The sequence below is a fragment of the Schistocerca americana genome, chromosome 5 (assembly GCF_021461395.2).
Source record: "Schistocerca americana isolate TAMUIC-IGC-003095 chromosome 5, iqSchAmer2.1, whole genome shotgun sequence".
In the NCBI taxonomy this organism is placed as follows: Eukaryota; Metazoa; Arthropoda; class Insecta; order Orthoptera; family Acrididae; genus Schistocerca; species Schistocerca americana.
In genome coordinates this window covers 124,804,392-124,829,496 of record NC_060123.1, presented here as the reverse complement: position 1 = coordinate 124,829,496, position 25,105 = coordinate 124,804,392, and the positions used below count along the sequence as shown (strand labels likewise).

At 43.1% G+C, this 25,105-nt stretch overlaps 1 protein-coding gene across 1 annotated transcript in view; it reads right to left on the bottom strand.

Annotated features, from left to right (window-relative positions):
• Nucleotides 1–25,105, bottom strand: part of LOC124615491 (geranylgeranyl transferase type-2 subunit beta) — a 64,050-nt gene that overhangs the window by 33,468 nt on the left and 5,477 nt on the right. Inside the window, exons 4-5 of the mRNA XM_047143434.1 lie at nt 3,862–4,020; nt 3,460–3,604 (exon numbers count right to left, since the gene is read on the bottom strand). Coding sequence (XP_046999390.1) covers nt 3,460–3,604; nt 3,862–4,020 — 304 coding nt within the window. The remainder of the gene's footprint in view (nt 1–3,459; nt 3,605–3,861; nt 4,021–25,105) is intronic.

Genomic DNA, 25,105 nt, shown 5'->3' with positions numbered 1-25,105 from the left:
TTCAGCAAGAACCAACGCACCAGAACAAATACCACCATGAAAGAAGAGACCCAGAACAGCTGTTGATCATTAGTGGCCCAAGACACTTTAGGGTTTGGCTCACATCTGGAATGAAGAGGCACATGTTTAAAAAGCAGAGATGAAGTGCTCTTAGCATTCCTTCTTACTGTATTTAATTAGACAGCAAGCTTAAAAGTCAGAAAGTTTTCTGTGAAGAATGTCATTTGAGACAATGCAGGCCCCTTCAATTATCCTATACAGTAGCTGCACTGTCTCTGGTCCATCAAGGTACCAACCAATGGCAAAGGATACCTGTAAAAAGGGAAACAGCAGTTTTGAAGAGCCTAACATAGGAACTGGTCTGTTAGGTGATTACAGAATCACCAGAAAGTGGTCATTGTCACAAAGATTGTCATGCAGCTACCACTGCAACGAAGCGACAGTTTTGAGAGAAGTGATCATAAGGTCAACAGCTGAAAAAGTGCCTGGGTGGCACCGAAGTGAGTAGAGTACCATACCATCACTGAGGAGAGACAGATCAAGATAGGAAAGAAGCTGATCAATCAGAAGGCCCTTACCAAAAGAGCTGTTCTTTTCCTACATGGGTTGGTGCACAATGAAGTCCCCCAAGTGGGAGGAAAGAGAGGGAGAGTTGTTGGATTAAATTGATCATCTCAAGATGATTAAGTGACCTGGCTGGAGGTAAATAAATGTTACAAATTGTGATCATTGGGGTTGTATGCACTTGCACACCTACTGCTTCCTGTGTGGTATGGAGAGGAATGTACCTACTGACAACATCAATGAGAACCTAAGTACAGACCTCTCCAGATGATGTCTCAGGGCCAGTATGGTCCTTAGTGACTGCATGGTAATGCTGAACAGTTAGGGAATGGTCATCAGTGAACTGCATTTCTTGGAGAGCAACACATACTGTAGAACATGAGGAAATTTAGTTGTTGTAGTTCTGGCAGGTGACAGTAATCTCCACTGCAGATCATCACATTCAATGTGTCCTGGTTGGGTGTGAAGGGGCAGGAGGAGAGATGGACCATCACCACCAAACACTGATTCAGCATAGGATAGTTTTGGGGTGATCTGGAGCCTCTGGGATCACTGTGTAGTCTTCTCCTGAGATTTCTTCTTCCTCTCTTCATGTATTTTGGCAGCTAAGATTCTTGTGAAGTCTTATCCATTGTGGGCGTAAGAACGAAAGGAGAGCAGGCAGCCCTGGGACTCATAGTCCATGGCTCCTTCAGTCACTGCTTGTGTCGTGTCACTGATGTGTGGATTTCAAGTAAGAGTGTTTCCAAGAAGGAGCGTTGTAACTGGTAGACAAAGGAGACTGCTGCTTCTCTGGTCAGGTGTACAGAGTGCTTTCAAAAGACGGTGATGCAGGAACAATGAGAAAGAAAGGCCAACTGTCCCTATGGTCAAGTTTATTCATGCAACTATTAGATGTTGACATCAAGAGAGTAAATACACCAGGTATTGCTGATGACCTCACCTCAGCAGTGGCAAAGGTTATTAATATCACTGAGACTGGATACAAAAGGTCAAATTTTTTCTGAGCCTCACGATTAGAGGTGACCTGTGACCTACAGATCCTAGATTTTGTGTTCCTTGAGTATGTTAGCACATTTTGGGGATTTGGGAGAGTGGCTGTTGCCACATCAACACAGATATGTGGTAGCACACATGGTGAAATTTTGTGAAGTGGGCAGCCAGTCTCTACAAATTGGGTCATATGTATACTGGGAAGACACTCACCCTGAAGCACTGGCATTTAAGGTGCCAAATCAGGGATGGGAAATATGCCTTCACACTGCAGCAATAAAACAAGATTTTGATCTTCTCTGGAAGTGAATTCCACTCTGATGAGGGTGAATGCACCACTGTTTACCTTGCCTGGGGGGGAGGGTGGGGGGGGGGGGGGGGGGGCTCAACATACAAGACATGTGAAGTGGATCAATCACCTCTTCAAGTGTTTGTGTAGTTCTTAGTGTATCTGTAGCATTAGGTTGTGGTGAAAAATAAATTCACTTACCATTTTGAGGTTCTTATGGGGTGTGATAGTAATAGATGCATTACCAAGCTGTTTACAAGAGAGTAACACCCAGGATTGGTTACAATTTGCCATCTCAATTAAGATGGAACCAATTTGTAATTTGCTATGGGAGGAGAGTTTGCAAAATATCTTTTCAATATTCCCCACAAAGAACATTGGTTTAATAGAGCGGAAGACCATCTGTTCATGTGCAAAAAAGGAATTGCAAGGTGTAACTGTCTGCAATTTCCTGGTTTTGTTCCTCCCTCCCTGTCAAAGGCACAGACAAGGAATAAAAGTTCCTTGGTTCGTAATGATCAGCAATGAATTGCTGTCTGTCTGAAGGGACAGCCAGGCCCTCGCCACCTCTGGGTTGTGTGGGGGAGGAGACCAAACTGCAAGGTCAACGGTCTCATCGAATAAGGGAAGGATGGGTAAGGAAGTCAGCCACGCCCATTTCAAAGGAACCATCCCTGCATTTGCCTGAAGATATTTAGGGAAATCACAGAAAACATAAATTAGGATGGCCGGACGCGGGACTGAACCGTCGTCCTCCCAAATGCAAGTCCAGTGTGCAAACCACTGTGCCACCTCACTCGGTGTACCACCTCTGGCTGATGACTGTGGTCATTTCACGATGCTGAATATCCACCAAAATGCTGCTTACTCAAAATGAGGGCTCACCCCATAGGCACCAGCCAGCAAGAGCAAAGGACACCTTGTGTGATGGTCAGTGCCAGGAGACTTGGTGCCCCAAAACAGACAGGCACCTAATCCTTGGCACACGCCGGGAAGCAACAGGTCGATCATCAAGAGGGCGATACTGTGTGATCAAGGGATTACCACGATATGAATAGCTGAGGAGCTCCTGCATGGACTGACTACCATGCTGGGTATTGGGCAACATTCCACATATGGCCAAAAGTTTCGAAAAGGCAGAGGTCAAATCCAGATGTGGGAATTGAAAGTAAGTTAACCAAAATATGTAGTGTAAAACAAAGAGAATGAACTGGAAGAAGTTTCAGCACAGGACAGGAAGAAGTATTGCAATGGCTTGAGGCCACATGCTCAGCATGTATGTACTCTCAAAAGAGTTGTGACTCCATTGGGTAGTGCAGGAAGGTATGTGTGGTGGAGAGGGTGGAGTGTAGGAAATTAATTGCCAAAGCTGTGATAAACTTTATGTTGGTCAGTCAGAATGGCAGAGCCTGGACAAAGCTGAATATTTTGTGGATAACTTAAAACTAGTTGAAAATGTGTTTTGTGAATAATGGCACACTGATCTAGAAGTTCCTATGATCAAAATATCAGGGTGACTTTTTAGCCCTTTCAGGCAACATTCTTTCTGCACTTTACCACGCATCTCATGCAACAAATTAACATAAGGAAGAAGGTAAAACTACCAGCCTTACCTGTAATTGACAGCATTCCCACGCAGCAATAGATAAGTCCTGCATGGCTTTCTGCACCAGGCCTAGAGCCAAAGCCACCATCAAAGTTCATACAAGAAATAACGAATTCTACAGCTTTTTCTTCATCAATGGCATCCAACCTTCCCTGGTATGAATATGTGAGCAATTAGTTTGCAATACTGGGAAGAAAATAAGGGAAGCTGAAACCAGTTGCTTGAAAATTAAGTTTCATTGTTCAATTGTTTAACTTTTTTATGAATCTAGGCAAGTTTATTAAGAGTACACTTTATTTTAATTATACACTTAGAGTCAATGACTAAGATATCAAGCCACTACAGTTTTTTAAATGTGACAGAAGACAGCTGAAAATTTACTACCAATATTTTCTTTACATGAACTTACAAGCAAAGACAAGCATGCTACAGCACAAAATGAGAATCTTGTATCCACCTCTCCCCATTTGTCTCCCCAAAAACTTCCATCAGGTTGTTGCAAGTTTTTCACATATTGTACTACTTTGTCCACATCAACAGTTTCCAGTGCATCGTACATTGTAAGTATCTGGAAATCAGTTACAAAAATTCCTTTTTAATATGGGGGCATTAAAAAGATAAAAAGATAAATAATTTTCATAAGGTTAAAAGGTAGTTATGGCAACAACTAAAGATTATCTCTCAAACTGCATCCAAAAATAATATACACAATTGTGCCACTGTGCAATTTTGCCATGGCATTAACACTGTATGAAAATATAACAGGGCAGAAAAAGGTGGGGCAGGGAAGGGGGTGGGGAGATTCCAGAAAGGTTGGTTGGTAAGGGGACTAAACAGCAAGGTCCTTGGTCAAAAGGTAGTCACCTGGAGTTAGTGATGTCACAAAAAATTGGACTGAATTATGAAAGGACATAGCAGTGTAAAATAAAAGCACTGATAGCAATCTTGATTCCACATCTGAGAAATAAGGGTTCATCTGTGGTGAGACAAACACCACTTGCATCCAACACCCCCACCCTCCTCCCCATAACCTGATTAAGGCTGAAGAGAGCTACAGAGTAAAGTATGCCTTCTAGCTAGGAGATTTTTAATAGTAGAAGTGAGAAGGCTAAAAACATAATCGACATCAGATGGACAGACAATCATTAATTAATTCACAGGGGTAAAAACTGTAACCATGAAAAATTCACACTGTCCAAAAAGCCATCTGTACATCAGATCAGCATCTACTGGACATGGTGGTTTCACAGTTCAAGTGAAGAACTTATTATCGACCCACTACTGCCCACTACAACCGATATCTTCAATCACTCTTTAACTACAAGCATTTTCTTGAGGACTGGAAATAGGGTCTAGTTAAGCCATTACCTCAAAAGGATGTAGCCGCAGCACCCTCTCATTATCAACCTATTTGCATTCTTTTTGCACTGTCCAAGGCTCAGAATATATAGTTCATGACCATCTAACAAACTACCCAACTACAAATAACATACTAGACAAATACCAATTAGACTTCCGTACATATCGTAGCACAACATCTGCCTTAATAAAGGTAACAGCTGAGTTGAAGATCATCTTGAATCCACTAGAGGCAACTATCATGTGCTTCTTAGATTTATGCACAGCCTTTGACACTGCTGACTATCACACTTTTCTTGCCAATTTCAGCAGCCTAAATTTATTGCCAAGTGCAGTGTAATGGTTTTGCACATAACTGACGTCTCATCAGCAATGCGTCATGTCCAGCACCCTGAAATCACAATGGAGGCAGGTAGTACCGGACATATACACTGATGACCTCTAGCTCTATGTATGTGCAAAAAGAATAAACCAGAAGACAGCTATCGAGAATCTCAGTACTGACCTGTGTGCACTATCAAAATGGGTGTAGGATATATACTTAAAGCTCAACCCATCCAAAACCCAAGCAATACTGGTTGGTCATTCTCGGCTGATTAAGCCGACGGACTGAGAATCCCTAAACGAGACAAAAATCAACCTTTCCCCTTAAGCAGAATCTAGGAGTAATAACAGATGAAATATAAATTGGACAGAGCACATAAACTGCAATGTGCAAGAAGGCATCTCTCCATGCCCTCTTGATCTGAAAGAACAGCTTGTGCAAACATTTATACTTTCAATTACTGATAACAGTGACGTTATCCTGCAAGGCCTTTCTCAGGAAAGCTCACGGCACCTGGAACTAGTTATGAATGGCTGTGTTCATTATATTTGTGATATTCGACTCTTTGATCACATTTCACCATCATATGAAAAGCTATCCTGGCTGCCTGCACGCAATTTCAGAGATTTCCATACCCTCTGTTTTCTCAACTATTTTATTAATGGACAACATCCCTCATATCTCTCCTCGACTTTAATGTTCTTGCCTGAACAACATGGCAGAAATACCTGCTCCCATCAGAGCAAAATCCTTTCTGCCCCCAGCATCGTTCAGCCACTTTCATGAAGTTATTCTCAGTAACTGGAACCTGACTCTTGTGTACACTCCCACATTATATCTGAGGACTCAATAACCTCTCCAGCTTCACAAGACAGTTAATGACATATTTAGTAAAGCAACAATAATGATTGCCATTGTCCCTGCATGCTCTCATTGCCCTTGTACATCCCTCCTTCCAACCTGACCTTCCTCAATTCGCGATATTCTTAGTCAATGCAGTCTCCTTAAATTTCCTTTCCCCAGACCTCACTAAATCAGAAAACATCTATTTTGAACACATACAAATTATTCTTATTTCTGCCACAATCAATGTTGTTGTTATTATCATTATTGTTATTGTGAAACTCTGGTATGGTATAAAAGAGGGTCCGATGACCCTAATAAGATCAAGTTAAACAAATAAACAAATACACAAATAAATAAATAATAGGTCAGTAGGTGGGAGGGGCCAAGAGAGTGTTCCTGCAAGTTCTGCATGTTACAGTAACCATCCCTCATGCAGTTGTCCCACCTAATTTCTCCACCAACTGCCTCAGTTCACATGTACACAGTGTGTAACAAATTAAAACTGTGTGCCGGACGAACAATCGAACTCGGGACCCTTGCCTTTCGCGGGCAAGCGCTCTACCAACTGAGCTACCCAAGCACGACTCATGCCCCGTCCTCACAGCTTTACTTCTGCTAGTACCTCGCCTCCTACCTTCCAAACTTAACAGGAGCTCTCCTGCGAACCTTGCAAAATTAGCACGATATTGCGGAGACATGGCTTAGCCACAGCCTAGGGGATGTTTCCAGAATGAGATTTTCACTCTGCAGCGGAGTGTGCGCTGATATGAAACGACTTGGCAGATTAAAACTGTGTGCAGGACCGAGACTTGAACTCGGGACCCTTGCCTTTCACGGGCAAGCGCTCTACCAACTGAGCTACCCAAGCACGACTCTCGCCCCATCCTCACAGCTTTACTTCTGCCAATACCTCGCCTCCTACCTTCCGAACTTTACAGGAGCTCTCCTGCAAACCTTGCAGAACTAGCACTCCTGAAAGAAAGGATATTGCGGAGACATGGCTTAGCCACAGCCTAGGGGATGTTTCCAGAATGAGATTTTCACTCTGCAGCGGAGTGTGCGCTGATATGAAACGTCCTGGCAGTTGGTAGAGCGCTTGCCCACAAAAGGCAAGGGTTCCGAGTTCGAGTCTTGGTCCGGCACACAGTTTTAATCTGCCAGGACGTTTCATATCAGCGCACACTCCGCTGCAGAGTGAAAATCTCATTCTGGAAACATCCTCTAGGCTGTGGCTAAGCCATGTCCCCGCAATATCCTTTCTTTCATGAGTGCTAGTTCTGCAAGGTTCGCAGGAGAGCTCCTGTAATGTTTGGAAGGTAGGAGGTGAGGTACTGGCAGAAGTAAAGCTATGAGGACAGGGCGTGAGTCGTGCTTGGGTAGCTCAGTTGGTAGAGCGCTTGCCCGCCAAAGGCAAGGGTCCCGAGTTTGAGTCTCGGTCCGGCACACAGTTTTAATCCGCCAGGACGTTTCATATCAGCGCACACTCCGCTGCAGATTGAAAATCTCATTCTGGAGTGTGTAACAACATTGGTTTACTGCGATTTTTGTTAAGGATGTACCTTCATCATTTCACAATGTACAGAACTTTGTGCTTGTTTAATGTTTCTGTATTCTTACAGTGAAAAGGCTCAGTTCTGATGATGATATGTACACATCTTGGAGGATTTTAAAGTCCGACATACTTTGAACCTTAAGGCTGAAACTGCAATTGTGGAATAAACCATTTCCACAGTGAATTGCAAATACAATGTCATTTACAAAATTTCCATGACTGTGAACCCCAACCATGAGGAGATAACTAATTCTGCATATTCTTATTCACTACTTCACCTTCAGCTTTAACTATTTCTATTGAAACAAGATCATTTTCAGATGGCTTTCCTTTCCTCAGACCTGAAAAACGGAGTAAACCACATGAATAGCATCCAGTTTAAACTAAGCATCGATTTTGATGACTGCTCTATCCCAATGATGGGCCCAGGTACGTAAGTAGTAAGTGAGAGCTACAATACTGATCAAATCTGACTGAGCAGTGTTTGCAAAGGCTGGGAGATAGAGTGAGACATCAGCTACAGGTGATGACTGGGCTGCATCACATGTTACCATTGATATTTGAGACATACAGCTCTCCTAAGAACAAAAGATGCTCCACAACTTGATGATTGGGCAAAATGATATGGAACTACATAATACAATGTAAGTGTTAAAAACTATAGGTACTCTTACAACAGTCTGGATAAGTCAATGCAAAGCTCCAAGAAAGACAAATGCTCACCACAGCCAATATTATCATACCTAGCAAGTGTTTTGGTGTTCAAACCAACCATCGGGTTTAGGACTGCTTTACTTTATTACTTTCACTTCTGATTACATTTCTGCTATTTCAAATGATCACTTCTCCTCAGTTTAAGACCACTACCGCCTAAATTTATGCCATACCATTGGATACATATCACATTTTTATTAGTAATGAGTGTAGCAAGGTTGGGACACACCAATCTAGGCCACTATCAACAGGGAAAAAACTTTGTCTTCAGAAAATCAAGTAGCACTAGTAAGCCAAGCCCATCAATAAACGAAGTAATCATGTTGAGTAACCTACTGTTTGATTTAACAAAGTTACAAATTGTCAGGATGCCATGAACTGCTCATTTTTACTGAACTTTGCCAGACTGATGTGCACTTTCACTGTAATTGAGGGAGTGGTGTTAATCAGCAATGCAAAATCTCCTAAATTCCTTTGCAGTTGGGAGTTAGAAAAACTATGTAATTTAACTAACTTATTACTAATGCCTTGAAGCTATTATCAACAAGGAAGCACATAATTCAAATGGGAAATTATTTTCCCATTCAGTTGGTGTAATCTGTTTCCCAGAACTTTAATAGAATGTAAATTATAGGCAGCTTTAATTATTAGAACATTAACTGACTGAAGGAGACCTACTGAATGATATAAACATATCTCATTGAAAATAGAGTAAGGTTGTATAACAGAATCCTAATTAATGTTGTATTATTAACAAGTAGTAAACAGCCTTACAAGATTCAGTGATACCTCTGAATCACTGACAGATCATGCTATTATAAACATACCACGGAACGTGAGGAATGTACAAGTTAAGAAGACTATAACACCAGGCCATTATGAATTGCTAATAGACATAAGAGGCAATACAGAACACAGTTATGATAGCACACACAGCTGAGGTTCCAGTCTCTGTTCATAAGGCATGCACAGATAAATATTTAGTACAAGCATTATCTGAAAAAACATATGAACCTCAGGGGCATGTATTGTCCTACTCTACTCTTAATATATATCAATTACATTCCAGACAATATAATACATAGAGGAAAAGTTATCTTTGCTGAAGAAGCAACATCGTAGTAACTGATAAGACACCAAAATTCCTAATAAAGAAGGCAAATGAAACTCTCCAGGATGTTTGACATTGGGCAGCGATTAGTAAATTAACATTGAACATAAAGAAAGCAAACAGCATGCATTTCAGTATATTCTGTTGCACTGAGCACAGCAAATGAAACTACAGATTGTGTAACAAAGTTTTTAATGGTGAACACTGACAGTCGGTTAATATTGATGGACACACAAAGATACTGGCAGCAAGAATGTCATTGTCATGTTACTCTCTTCAATTTATAACAACCAATGTCTTGTGGTAACATATTATTTCTATGTACATTCAATTCTTATTTTTACTTTTTATTTTATTTTAGAGATATCTAGGTTGGTTGGTTGGTTTGGGGAAGGAGACCAGACAGCGTGGTCATCGGTCTCATCGGATTAGGGAAGGATGGGGAAGGAAGTCGGCCGTGCCCTTTCAGAGGAACCATCCCGGCATTTGCCTGGAGCGATTTAGGGAAATCACGGAAAACCTAAATCAGGATGGCCGGACGCGGGATTGAACCGTCGTCCTCCCGAATGCGAGTCCAGTGTCTAACCACTGCGCCACCCCGCTCGGTTAGAGATATCTAGTTCCATGAGGTAAAACTGAGGAGGAAATTTGTCTTCACAGATTCTTTTCTGGGGATCAAAGGCACAAAACAAGGCAAAATTTCCCAACTCCAGAAAAGGACCGTACGAATAGTAACTAAACATAGTAAATGGATTCTTCGTGAAGAACGGCTTAGAAAAATGGATACATTTACTGTACCAAGTGAGTATATCTACTTGTCTGTTGTACACATCAAGGAAAGCATTAATAAGTATTTCAAGAACAGTTACATGCAAAATTATGGAACATGAACCAGCCTGGATTTAAATTTACCAAAGGAAAAATAAACAAATAACTCAAAATAGCATTTTCTCCTACGAAATAAAATTGTAAAATAAATTGTCCAAAGATATGAGAAAAATAACTAAAATGGATCTACTTAAAAAGACAGCTACAATATACTTTACAAGTAATGCATACTACACAATTAAAGATTCTTAGAAGACTCAGGGTAGGAGTTAATAATAGAAAGAGAAAATTACAATACCCTGTCATATTATTATATGTGACCTCAATGACAAGAAAACTGTGTCAAGATCTGTAGTGTGTGATACTAATGACATTCTCCTGAGCTCAGCCTGACATGTAGGGATGCTGACACATGGACATGGAGATGTGCATGAGGCATAGTAGCATTTTTAGAGGAATGGAGGCAGTTTTCCAAATAGTCTGAATGGAATGCAAGAGAAATAACACCCTGTCCAAGGCCTAGAGCCACCAGTGGTTTTTCACAGTCTGTACAGTGATTCTGTGCAAAATAATGTTTTATACTACAGTGTTACTTCAAAGCTAACAAAATTGCCAGAGCAGTTGATTGTCCGCAACAAGGCAGCCTTGCAACAGTACAATATGTAGAGTGGTGTCATGTCAATGTTGGATCAACTTTACTATGTGACACTTCTAAGAGTTGCAGCCAAAGAAACCATTACCGAAGTGTTATTTATGCACACTGATTGGGCTACCACACGTTGCGCAAACAAACTGTCAGCTGGGTCCACTATCTGCCCAGCATCTGCATGACAGTTACCACCAACTGCCACTTGTATGCACAAGCCTGGATGTGGATATCCCAGGTCCAATACATCAGTACGACAGTGTATTCTGAGGAGGAGGAGGAGGAGGAGGAGGAGGTGAATGAGGAGGAGGAGCAAGAAATTAGTGTTTTGTGCTAATCACTGTACTAACCCAACTGGTGTGGTGTAATCAAAGCCGTGAGGCCTTGGCCGCTTGCTGACCACCATTTCAGCTCCAGCTGTGTTGAACATGGCATTGCATTAGCCCCAGCCTAGCCCACTGCTGCCTCCCATTCCAGAAGTGCACAGCAGTCTCACTTCACTTGAGCCATAGTCTGACTGTACCCTTGGGACAGGTTGTACACCTGTTTTCTGCAATGTATCTATGAATTTGGTATTAAATAATGAGTATTCCACAGCTGTTAGTCTTTTGCTGACTGGTTCCCACCTCCACACTGCATGGCAGAGCTGCTAAGCCATTCCAAGTTACAAGAAAAATGGCTCTTCACCCTTCCAACGGTGGTCTTATCAAGACAGCCATTACATTTATCTTGTGCAAATTGTGGATAATCAAAAGAACATTGTACTACATGGAGGTAAGGGGTGTGCAATTATTAAGACACTGATCTTATATTTGGTATGATGGAGACTGCTCTGTCTCGTCATCATGATCTCGATTTTCCTAAATCTTTTTAGGCAAATCCAAAAATGGTTTCTTCAGCAATTTCATGGTGATTACTTGTCCTAACCTCATAAAAACATACATATATAGTCTATGTTTGTGTATATTTGAGCTCTTTATCATCACTTTATTATGATGACAAATCCTAAATTGAGAGATGATCCCTGGATGAACAAATAAATAAAAAAATAAATCTCCATGGAAGTAATGGTAAATCCATCAAAAATGCTTGAAAACAGAAAACTGGTTCCTCATGTGGACATCCTGTTCCTCAGTCCAGGGATGAGAAGCTTTCTGCCAAACTCTGAAACTATTAGTTAAGTACTGCTTGTTCTAAGATAAAATGGAAAATAAGGAAGAAGGGAAGGTGAGGGGAGGGGAGGGGAGGGGAGGGGAGGGGAGGGGATGTAGGAATATCAGCTTACTTCTGAATGTGAAAATGCCAAAGAGGAATAAGTCAAATGATAAGGAGTTGTCTAATGTTGTGGGGGAAAAGCTAAAACATATTATTGAGACACAAAATCAAGGTATTTCAGTAACTCAATTCAAACTTCTGGAAAAATTACACAGATCGTCTGGAATCACAGAAAAGCAGGAAGTAAAGATTCATCTACTATAAGGCAAAGAAATGTAATTCTAAGAAAGGATGACAATGTTTTTTTCAGAATCACATTACCTTCATTTTCAACCTGCACTATATGGATGTAGACAGAGGACATAAAGCTCACAGAGCAAAAATTAAATTTCACACTGTTGAAGTAAGAGAAAGTCTTTCTATTCCAAACAGATGAGTATGATGTGGTAAAAACAATAAATCTGTTAAAAGGTAAGAGGACAGAAGTGTTAGAAGGGATATCTTCATGCGTCATTTAACATTGTACTCAGTATGTAGCAGGCCCATCAACGTTTTTGATACATTATTTGTCCTTCACAATTACAACCTGTTACGTAAGAAGCTAAAATTGGCCACATAATTCATAATTTTGTGGATAATAATAAATGTATGTACTATGGTGGAAAAAAAACCTTGAACCCACCACCCGCCAAGTAAAACTACTGTTAGCACTAAATATTGTTCTGTTTTTGTTCATTGAGGAAGGTGCTTTTACACTGTAGATTACTGTTTCCATCACTGAATTTGCTCTTATACTAAACCAGTCAATGACCACAGTCTGCTGTATTCCTTGGGCGCAGGGCAGCACGTTAGCAGTGTTTCCACTATAGGCGATTGCACAATTCACTGTAACATCTGAATCCACACTTCCATTATCAACTGCACCAATGTAATTCTTGAAAAATGATTTCCTTCAGTAGTTACTGACCTCAGCTGTCTTCTCTCCATCTGCTGAGTATGTTGTCCAGCTGGGACAGAAGCACACTGATATGTGGCTGAATGTCTCATGAAGTTTCCCCCTGGTCTTCCTGGATACTTGGCTGCAGTATTGTCCAACAGGTTCCAGGCTAGCTCATACCTTGGAGCTGCTTAGGCTCCAACATTCTTAATGCCCGACAGCTATTATCTGCTGCACCTTTGTAGAACACACAGTCCCACAATGTCTCCTTCGATTTTGTACAGATACAGAGCATACGGACCATGACTGGTCACGTAATGTATCAGTTCACTTGACAGGTTAAGACATCAGAGAATAAATTCCACTTTCTCAGGGACAATGAAGTACCATTTACACTGTCCACAGATTGTTTGCCAATATCAGAAGCAAAGAATATGGAAAACCACGTTTGGCATGGAGAGCAAGAAGGAGGTGGCAATTCACCAGAATTTGAGCTACTGTTGATAGGGCTCCACAACCACAATGTGAGGCTCACTCACTACATAAGATAAAACTAAGAGGTAATCTAGTACGACCAGAGCACTGGTAACAAGGAGCAGTCATGCAAGTGTAATCTTGGCATGGAGGGGTAGTGGTCCAGCAAGTACTGTTTCATCTCCGAGTGAGTAGACGTCTTATCTGCACCTGCAGATCTGTGCATAAAATCATCAGAGTGAATGTTGAGTAAGTAATCAATTTTCTACCAAAATGGTCAGACAGTTCATTCCCTGGGATACCCACATGGCATGGAGGTGGACAACTGAACACTGAGTACTGTCTGGATCAGAGAGAAGATTGTGAATAGCAGATATCACAGCGTAACAAAAAACAGTACCATTCATCAAAATCCTGGAGACTGCTCACTGAGTCACTATAAATTAAAATGGGAGTCAATGGATATCTATTCAATAAAATACAGGGCTCTGTTGATGGCTTTCAGCTTCACACAAAAACAACAAATGTTGTTCCTGACCAGGGGTGAGATGTAAAATCATATCTCCTCCTACCCATGGTTTCAGAGCAGTTAGTGTAAATGAAGGTAGCATCCTGATACTACTGAAAAACTAAAAGGAACAGATGACAAAAGATCATGAGTGTGACTGAAATTTTAGGTCCTTGAAACAGATTGTTTCTAATTCATGGACTGAGTATTAACCAAGGAGCTGTGCCTGGGAACACGTGGGGAGTGTATTCTAAGGCACATAGGCATAGGTCCCAGTAGATAGTCTTGAAGAGAATTCCAACTGGTAAACCCACCCGAGTGTGAACATCAGTGGGTTAACACCCCCTGTATGAAAAATAATTTGGTCAGTATGATAACAAGAAAATTGTTATTTGGTAATTGTGCAAGTGAGAAAGTGTAGGTTGATCAGAACTGAAGAGGTGAGATTCTCACTTCAACAAGGAGACTTCTAGAGGAGTAGCCCAGAAGGTGCCTGTAACCAGTCTTACTTCACAATGATGTACCAGGTAGATTAAGTTCAGGGCTGAACTGAAGATGCCACTGAGCAGTAAACCCAGCAACCAAAGTCCAGTTGGGACAAGGCCAAGACCCAGTAATTACAGAGTAGAGTAGCGCATTCTGTCTGACAAGAAAGGTGGGCAAGGAACCAGAGTGCATTCAGCTTTTTCATGCAGCTGGTCTTAAGTTGACAAGTACGGAGCAGCCATGTGACCTTTTTACCAAAGAGGAGTCCCAAAAATCAGAACTGAGCAACAACATTGACGTGCTAAGTACCAAAGTTCTGCATCACGATAAATTGTGGTATGACAGCAGAGTTACATAACTCATGTTTTCGTGGGACAAAACTGTCATCCGAGGGATAGGGTTCAACTGGAGCCCCTCTGGATGGCTCCTTGGAGCTAGTGTTCCGCCAAGGTTACCCATTGTTAGCTATACCAAATGCAGGAGTCAACGACACACTATGGGGTAGTTACTGACCCAACAGAGGTCAGTAGCCCATCCATGGTGGTGATGACGAATGTAACACTCAACATGGAGTCCTGAGAGATGTCTTTCCCTTGAACCTGTGGGGAGCTACATTCCAGCTCAACCCCAAAACCATTGTAAGGGTAAAAACTGATGAATAAAAATTAATATGGAGTCTCAAAAGTAAACTGTGATGGAGACAAGCTGTGACATACGCCTGAAGTAGGTCAAAAAAGATTGCAGTAAAATGTTGGCATTTAGAAAAATCCTGCTGGAGAGTTGTCTTCAACCTAAGCAAATGTTTAACTGAGGAGCATCCCTCCCAGAATCCATGCTGATAGGGGGGACAAAAGGTACCAAGCATAATCTGTGGGCTACAATTCTTTCAAGCTGGTTGCAGAGAATTATAGTGAGGTGGTAGCCACTGATGGATGTTGGGCTTTTGTCCGATTTAAGGATTGGGATGATGACACTGCAAAAGGAAAACATGTTATAGCCAAACACAAGACACTAAGCATATGGAGTCTGTGATGTATTCTGTGATCAGAAGTTGGATCATCTGATCGTGAACTTAATCAGGACCTGGAGCTGTATCTTGTAACGAGCCAAGAGTTCTGAGTCAGTGAAAGGCTCACTATTTAATTCAGCATTATTTTGGCCTGAGTTGCCAGAGTTGGCAGTCATGTGTGCGAGAGGTGTGCTGGCTTGTTTGTATCAGTGGTGTGTTTTCTCTTTTGCTGATGACGATTGTGGCCAAAAGCACTGTGTAAATGTCTTTTAATTGCGTCTGCATGCAGCTTAACATGTCTTCTTTATGGTAAGTAGTAATCTATCTAATCTATCTTTTCCTGCACTGCTGAGGTTGGTTGGTTTGAAAGAGGGGAGGACGGACCAAACTGCTAGGTCATCGGCCCCTCATTCAGATTAAAATAATTTCACAAGGGTGGGAGTAAAATAATCGAGACACACAAAACACAGCTGGAAGAAAGGAGAAGACCACAAGAATGACAGAAGGGCAACAAACACTAAAATGGACAAAATCGGACTAGAAACCCACAGTGAGAAACATGTAGACGAGATAAAAACAAGAGAGCAGATTACCATGGCTGGCTGACCATGAGAATAAGAAGGAGAAGCCAGCCACTCTGCAACATATTAAAACCGCCACCCTAAAAGCACTAGGGTGAAGGACACAGAGGGACAAAGGACGCAAGCTAAAACTTAGGTCAAATGGTAAAACCCACCCTCATGAATAAAATGTAAAACTAAAGGTGTTGCTGAGGCATTGTCACCCAACACCAAAGGTAGGGTGCTGGGAAAGTTAAAAGTCCGCCGCGGAGCAGCTGAAAGTGGGCAGTCCAGCAAGAGGGGGACAACCACCATTTGTGGGCCACAGCAACACCGAGGTGGGTCCTCGCAGCGGAGGAGGTAACCATGCGTTAGTCATGTATGGCCAATGGGGAGCCGGCAGAGGACAACTGATTCCTTGCGAGAAGACCGCATGAAAGACTTCCAAACATTTGTAGTCTCCTTAATGACACGCAGTTTGTTGAGTTTACTGTTATGCCATTCCGCCTCCCAAAGCCGAAAAACCCTGCGGCATAAGACAGAATGCAGGTCAGTTTCGGAGATGCCCATCTCCAGAAGCGGTTTCTGCGTAGTCTGTTGGCAAGTTCGTAGCCTGGGATTCCGATGTGTCCTGGGATCCACACAAACACCTCTGAACAATGGGACCATTCCCAGAGCATAGATGGACTTCTGAATGGACGCTACCAAAGGATGGCGAGGGTGGCACTGGTCGATAGCTTGTAGGCTGCTCAAGGAGTCACTACGCTCAAGAGCACGAGATGTGGCCGCCAGATCTGCAGTGAAAACACTGCAGCCATTTGGCAAGGAGTGCTGTTCAATATGTCCTCCATGAACATATGCAAAGCCTGCGTGACCATCAGCCATCGAGCTGTCAGTGTAAACCAATTCATGGCTTTGGTACATGTCAAGAATCGAGAGGAAGTGATAGTGGAGAGCCACAGGGTTAACAGAGGTGTACGTGAATGGACCTCGAGGAGAGGTGGTAATGGGAAAGACTTCAGATCGCACAGAAGGGACCGGACGCAAACCACAATCGTAAGCTGTGATTGATTGGTTTAAAAGGGGGGAGGGACCAAACTGTGAGGTCATCGGTCCCGTGTTCCCAGTAGAACAATTACCCAAGGGAACGCAGAACGCAAAGATGACGTACGTCACAATAACAGGAGAGAGCAAGAACCAGAAGAATGACAGGACAACAAACACTACAATGGCAAAACAGGACAAGAAAACCACAGAGAGAGGCAAGAAACAGCGAGAAGAAATTAAAAACAAGAAAGCAGATTACCATGGCTGGCTGACCATGATAATAAAAAAGGAGAAGCTAGGCACTCTGCGACACATTAAAACCTCCACCCTAAAGGCCCTAGCATGGAGGACACAGAGGGACAAAGGACATGCGCTACAATTCAGATCAAATGATAAAACCAACCCTCACGAATAAAACGTAAAAATAAAGCTGTTGTTGAGGCATTGTTGCCCAACGCCGAAGGTAGAGTGCTGGGAAAGTTAAAAAGTCGACCGCAGTGTGGCTAAAAGTGGGCAGTCCAGCAAGAGGTGGATGACTGTCATTTGGGAGCCACAGCGACACTGAGGTGGGTCCTTGCAACGGAAGAGGTAACCATGTGTGAGCCACTTATGGCCAATGCGGAGCCGACAAGGGACAACTGATTCCCTGTGAGAAGCCTGTAGGGAAAACATTCACAGTCTCCTTAATGACAAACAGTTTGTTGTGCATACTGTTATGCCACTCCATCTCCCAAAGACGAAAAACCCTGTGGCGTAAGACAGAGTGCAGGTCAGTTTCAGAGATGCCCATCTCCAGGAGCAGTTTCCGTGTAGCTTGTTTGGCCAGCCTGTCAGCAAGTTTGTAGCCTGGGATTCTGACATGTCCTGGGGTCCACACAAACACCACTGAATGACTGGACTGTTCCAGGGCAGAGATGGACTCCTGGTCGTTTACTACCAAAGGATGGTGACAGTAGCACAGGTCGACAGCTTGTAAGCTGCTCAGGGAGTCAGAACAGAGAAGAAACGACTTACCAGAACAGAAACGGATGTACTGAAGTGTACGAGATATGGCCACAAGCTCTGCAGTGAACACACTGCAGCCAGCGGGCAAGGGATGCTGTTCAATATGGCCTCTGTGGACATAAGCAAAGCCAACATTACCATCAGCCATCGAGCTGTCAGTGTAAACAACTTCAGAGCCCCGGAACACGTCAAGAATTGAGAGGAAGTGACAGCGGAGAGTGGTGGGGTTAATGGAGTCCTTAGGGCCATGCAAAAGGTCCAGATGAAGCTTCAGCCAAGGTGTACGCCATGGAGGTGTACATTAATGGAACTCAAGTAGAGGTGGTAAAGGGAAGGACTCCAGTTCAGAGAGAAGGGATTGCACGTAAACCGCAATCGTGAACCCTGACCTGGGCCACCAATGTGGGAGATGAACTGCTGCAGGTGGGAAAAGGAGATGGTAATTCAGATGCTCAGGAGAACTACAAATGTGTGCAATATAACTAGCAAGCAGTTGCGCATGTCAGATCCGCAATGGAGGGATTCTGGCCTCTACAAGGACACTGGTCACCGGATTCATTCTAAAACCTCCCGTCACTAGATGAAAGCCACAGTGGTGCACTCGGTCAAGTAAACGCAACGCTGAGGGCACCGCTGAACTGTAAGCCAGATTCCCATAGTCAAGGTGAGATTGAACAAGAGCTCTGTGTAGAGCGATCTGCACCCCAGTTGGTGTTGCTCAGGCAGCAGAGAGCACTGAGGTGCTGCCACCAAACCCGCTTAAGCTGACAAAGATGAGGTAGCCAAGTCAATCGGGCATTGAAAACCAGTCCTAAGAATCGATACGTCTCCACTACAGTGAGTGAATCATCATTCAGATAAAGTTCAGGTTCCAGATGAATGGTACAATGCCAACAGACTTTGTGACTGAAAACTAGAAGCTGTGGGCTAGAGACCACGACTGCGTCTTGTGAATAGCTCCCTGTAGGTGCCGCTCAGCATCTCCATTTCTGGAAGAGCAATACGAAATGCAGAAGTCATCCGCATACACAGAAGGGGAGACAGATGGCCCTACAGCTGCTGCTAGTCCATTAATGGCCACTAAAAAGAGAGATACACTCAATACGGAGGGCTGCGGAATGCCATTCTCCTGAATACGGTCAGAACTATGGGAGGCACCAACTTGGACACAGAAAGTATGGAACGACCGGAAGTTTTGAATAAAAATTGGGAGCAGGCCCCAGAGACCACACTCATACAATGTGGAAAGGATATGATATCACCAGGTCATGTCGTATGTTTTACATAAGTCAAAAGAAGATGGTAACCAGGTGTTGGCATCTGGAAAAGGCTGTTCAGAGGGCAGACTCGAAGGATACTAAATTATCAGTGGTAGGGTAACCTGGGTGGAAGCCGCCCTGACATGGAGCCAGTAGGCTACGTGACTCCAGGACCCAACCCAATCTAACCGCCGACACACCATACGTTCCAGCAGCTTACAGAGAACATTGGTGAGGCTGATGGGCAGATCATTATCCACATCAAGCAGATTTTTACTGGGTTTTAGCAGCGGAATGATGCTGCTCTCCTGCCACTGTGATGGAAAGACGCCATCACACCACATCTGGTTGAAGATGATGATGAGATATCGCTTGTAGTCAGACGAGAGATGTTTAATCATCTGACTGTGGATCCGATCCAACCCAGGAGCTGTGTCAGGGCAATGTGCAAGGGCGCTGAGGAGCTCCCACTCTGTAAATGGGGCGTTATAGGGTTCACTGTGGCTTGTAGTGAACGAGAGGGCTTTCCTTTCCATCCACAGTCTGAGGGTCTGAAAGGCTTGGGGGGTAGTTCTCTGAGGCAGAGGATCGAGCATAGTGTTCAGCAAAGTGCTCAGCATTCATGTTTGTGTCAATACATTACAAGCTGTTGATGTTAATGTCAGGGATACCTATAGGGGCCTGGTACCCAAAAAGATGCCTGATCTTCGTACAGACTTGGGAAGGTGACGTATGGCACCCAATGGTTGACACATACCTCTCCTAACACTCCTGTTTGTGTCGTTTTATAAGCTGGCGAAAGCGGACACGGAGCCGCTTAAAGGTTATTAGGTGCTCTAGGGAAGGGTGCTGCTTATGTCGCTGCAGAGCTTGCCAACACACTTTAATTGCCTCAGTGACTTCCAGCAACCACCAAGGGACTGTCTTCACCGGGGGCACCCTAACGAACGAGGGATCACGTTTTCCACTGGAGAAACGATCGTTGTAGTGACCTGCTCAATGACGACATCAATGGCACCATGTGGAGGAGATTCAGCGGTGACAGCAGAGGTGAAGGCTTCCAAGTCTGCCTTGTTTAAGGCCCATATGGGCAGGCATCTGTGGGCATGATGCCGGGGGAGTGACAGGAAGATGGGGAAGTGGTCACTACAACACAGGTTGTCAAGTGCTCTCCAATGGATAGATGGGAGAAGGCCAGGACTACAAACCGAGAGATCAATGCTCGGATATGTGCCATGTGCCACACTGAAATGTGTGGGGCACCTGTATTAAAGAGGCAGAGGTCGAGCTGTGACAGTAAACTTTTGACCTTCCTACCTTGGCCAGTAAACATGGCACTACCCCACAAGGGGTTATGCGCGTTAAAATCTCCCAAAAGTAGGAAAGGTTTAGGAAGTTGATCAATCAGTGCAGCCAATACATTCAGGGGTACTGCGCCATCTGGAGGAAGATATACATTGCACACAGTTATTTCCTGCATCATCCTTATCCTGACAGCCACAGCTTCAAGGAGGTTTGAAGGGGCACAGGTTTACTACATACTGAGTTTAGGACATAGACACAAACTCCACCTGACACACTATTATAGTTGCTATGGTTCCTGTAATATCCCTTATAGCCACGGAGGGCAGTGGTCCAGATTGCTGGGAACCAGGTTTCCTGGAGGGCAATGCGGAAAGCATATGGCAACTGTTAAGCTTTACACCTGTGTAAAGCTTAACAGTTGCTGTAGCTCAGCCAGGTGGCACAAACAACCACCACAATTCCACTGGAGGATTACGTGATCGTGAGACTGGGAAGGCATGAAACACTCAATGAGGCAGTCTATGCCTCAAGGTCATCTGTTGACACAAGATGAGTACTTGTGCAATTGACATCCATTGTGTCTGAGGGCCCAGCGACATCTAGGTCCTCAGCGGATGCCAGAATCTCCAACTCATCCTCAGACACAGAACCTGTAGGTAGTGGTGGTGCGGGCGCCACCACAGTGCCTCAGTTCTTGGGGGTCTTTTTCTTTTTAGGTTTCTCTCACTGCTCCTTAGGTTTGTCCAGCTGGGAGGGCTTCACTGATTTAGTCTCAGGGGCTGCGGAGGACCGTGAAGCCCTACGACCTACATGTGGCTGCTTCAGCCACTGTCGGGTGTCAGCTTTGCCACTGCTAGGAACCTGGGAAGGGAGTGACCTAATGGATCCCTTCCTGGCGGGAGGAGATGAAGAAGACTTACGCTCCTATGGTTGAGAAGTGGGGACTGACATTCCCCATAGTTGGGGGGGAGGGGGGGAGGTGTTGCTCCGGAAGTAGGTTGTGCAGGAGCAACAGGGAGGGAAGTGTCCTCCACCATCAAGAGGGCAGGTGGAGTCTGACGGCTCTGAGAGCCAACTGTACTATGTTCAAGGTTATGAAGGCTAGAGAACAGGAGGATAAGTTCAACTTCACTCTTAATTCTTCAATAGGTAGTCGGATAAGAAGAGGTTGCTGACACTGTCACTAAGTGGGTCGTGAGGTGTTTAGCAAGAACAGCTGCACAAGCAGAAATACCACCATGGGAGGAGATGATGTTGATCTTTGGAGGCCCGTAAACTACAGAATTTGGTCTACATCTGGGATGAAGAAATGTGCATTCCCAAGGAGGAGAGAGAGTACTCTGAGTGTTCCTTCTTACTGTGTTTAATTAGGTAGCAATTCACTGCACAATGCTGCATAAATATGATGAGGGCAGTCTGTGAGTGATGTTGCTTGAAACATTTAGGGCCCTTCAATGGTCCTAAATAATTTTTGCAATGTATGGCTCGCCTTGTGCATGCTCAAACCATGGCTCTCTGTGGAAAGATCCATTCATGCTATGCCCAACAGAAGAGCTTAAATCACACCACATAGCCACACCTTCTCCAGATCAGCTACATCCCACCCTCATAGTGGTGGCAAAGAGACTGAGGACCATGCTGTGTGCCCTGGCCATACACTTCCCCTCTACCTTCCCAGAGGAGCCAAGCTATGGACTCTAGCTCAGCAGAGGAGGGCAGGGAGATTTGGGGGGGGGGGGGTATGTAAGAATGTGCCCAGCAGAAGAGAGAAACCAGACATCACAACTATCTGAAGATTGTAACGAGTCATGTTTGCTGAAATACTGCATCATTTGGAAGATGCTACCCAGCTGAATATCTGAAATTGTTTCTAAATCACCATACGCCAGGAAAACGTAAACGCATACATCGGTACATACATAATAAGAACATTAAAAATTGGAGCAATTATGAAAGAGAAAGTAAGACTGGTGGATAAATATCAAGTATGTGCGGACAGACTTTTTACAATAAGCTTCCAAACAGCATAACAAACATAAAAGTGTTGTCCGCCTTCAGGAATAAATCAAAGCAGCGCATGACTCCTGTTTGCCTAAATGCCAGTATGAAATAGTCAAATTTAAATTCCAATAACAGACAATACCTGTATAGGATATCTCACATGAATGTTTACTGCTGCTGCTTTCTGTGTGCATTTTTTCCAGATACAATGAGGTTGTATCTGCTACCACTGATGGAAGAAATAGCAAGTTAAATGTGATGTCAAGTGTTGCTATATCTATTGTTTTACTGCTTCCTATGATGTATGACATTCTGCTGCTTGCCACAAAAATTCCAATAACAAGCGTAATTTACAGGCTGGCCCACAATTATGTATATGTTGTTTCAGAGACTGCTAGCAACAGCACTTGAATGTAAAATTGAACATAAACAAGTTGCTCTCATACTTTTCGTTACAAGAATTTTAATCTCTGTTCTCCATGGCACTGGTTCGCCAATGCACCATCCAACCTGATACATGCATGGAGAGGAAGAGCAACACTGTCACAAGCAGCATGACACACCTGTACTATTATCCTGTGAAACTCTTGTGTTACAGTTTCCTGTACTTTGGCCAAACTGCGCATGTAATGTTGACACACTTTGTCTTTTAGAACATTCCATTACAAAAAGTCAGGTGGTGTCCGATTGGGAGAATGAGCTGACCACTTGACAGCCATAAGTCGACTGATTCAGCCACTCTCGCACTGGTACGGCACCATAGGTCATTAATGTCTTATTGTGCAGACAGTAAAGGTCACCTTTGAGAGTTTGGCTTCCCAGGGAATGAGCTAACGGCTTCCAACACACGAGCTCTGTTACTATCGGTATGCATACACCGGGGCCTACCTGCTCCCTTCACATGCAAAACACTACCAGTAGCATCAAATTTATTGTTTATTGTTGCAACTGTTAACACAGAAGGTCCACTGTCTCCAAACTTGACTGCCTTCCTCCATCTTACCTCAACATAACTGTTTGCTGCAGAATATACAATGCACACGCTGTTCCAGACAAAACCGTCCAGCCATGCTGCCTGGCATACACTAATGGTTCTACGTCTAGTGACCATTATCCCCACTCCCAGGCTATATAGTGGCATCCAGAATTACAAATACTGCAGCCAATCAAACATCATTTACATAATTAGGGGCCACTGTGTACCATGGAGTGTGCATCAACTTTCGGTGAATCAATGCCTGACTGAGAAATATGGTTATGATGAGTGGCACAAACAGCCTGAGTAAGTTTTTCCATACTTTCTCTAATTGGTAAAGCAAATGCTGATATGGTTTCTTTGAAGAGACCATGACAGACCTTTACTTTCACATGTTTGTAGTGTGTTCATTATCCCCTTAGTTCTATGCAACTATACTTTTGGCACTCTAATATTGTTAACTCTTATTTTTTATGGTCCTTGTTCTGTATGTATTTCAACAATCACTGTGCACTCACAAGAATAGCTTAGAATATTTTGTGAAATAAGAGATAATTGCTGTTTTGGTGACACCCATGATATAATAATTCTTCCTATTTTCTTTTATTTAAACAGATCACAAAGACAGATTTTACAACTAACCATTTCAACTGTATGCTACAATCATCTCAAAACACTGAAGCACAAGGACTACGGCAGGAAATGAGGAAATTCCTGGTCAGGAGAAACCTAATAGTATCAAACATCAGCCCTAATTTGAGAACAATTTTCTGAGAATGTAGATTTGGAGCACAGGATTGTGTTGTTGTGAATCACAGATTGCAGGAGAACCAGAACACAAGACAACTGAACTGTTTGACATGTGGTGCTATAGAAGGTTAGTTACATTAAAAATTGAAGTAATCACTGAATAAAACAAACTTGTTTCTCTTTCTTAAATTTTAGTAACGCATCAATCCGTGTCAAATCAACAAAATTTTGAGCGAAAATTTATCTTGACCTCTTAGATTCTGATGAAACTTTGAGTACCTAGTGTTCCTACATAGTTATGAATGAGAACCATACATTTTTTTCCATGATTTAATTAAAAATTTATTAGGCCTTGAATCTTAAAATTGCTACACCTTGGAGTGTCAGGAAATAGATGAAATACAGACCTGGAAAATGTGTCATTTTAAAGCTCTTTAATGGACTTCCATTTGGTATGCAACATGATGGTTTTTAAATTTTTTTTGTAAGTTCAATAAATTTTAATTTTCTAAACCAGAAATACTTTTAAAATTTTGAATAATCACAAAATTTCCTTGCACTATACTCTTACACCTCTCAAAGTTTCTTTTGGGATCATCATGGGATCAGGTCATACAAGGAGTAAACCCACAACATTAACGCATTCCCGAATCACGTCAGGTGAGACTGATGACGCCATACTGCAAAATGCGTAATTATATCACAAAATTTGTGGCAACCTGTGTGAACGGTAGCTCACA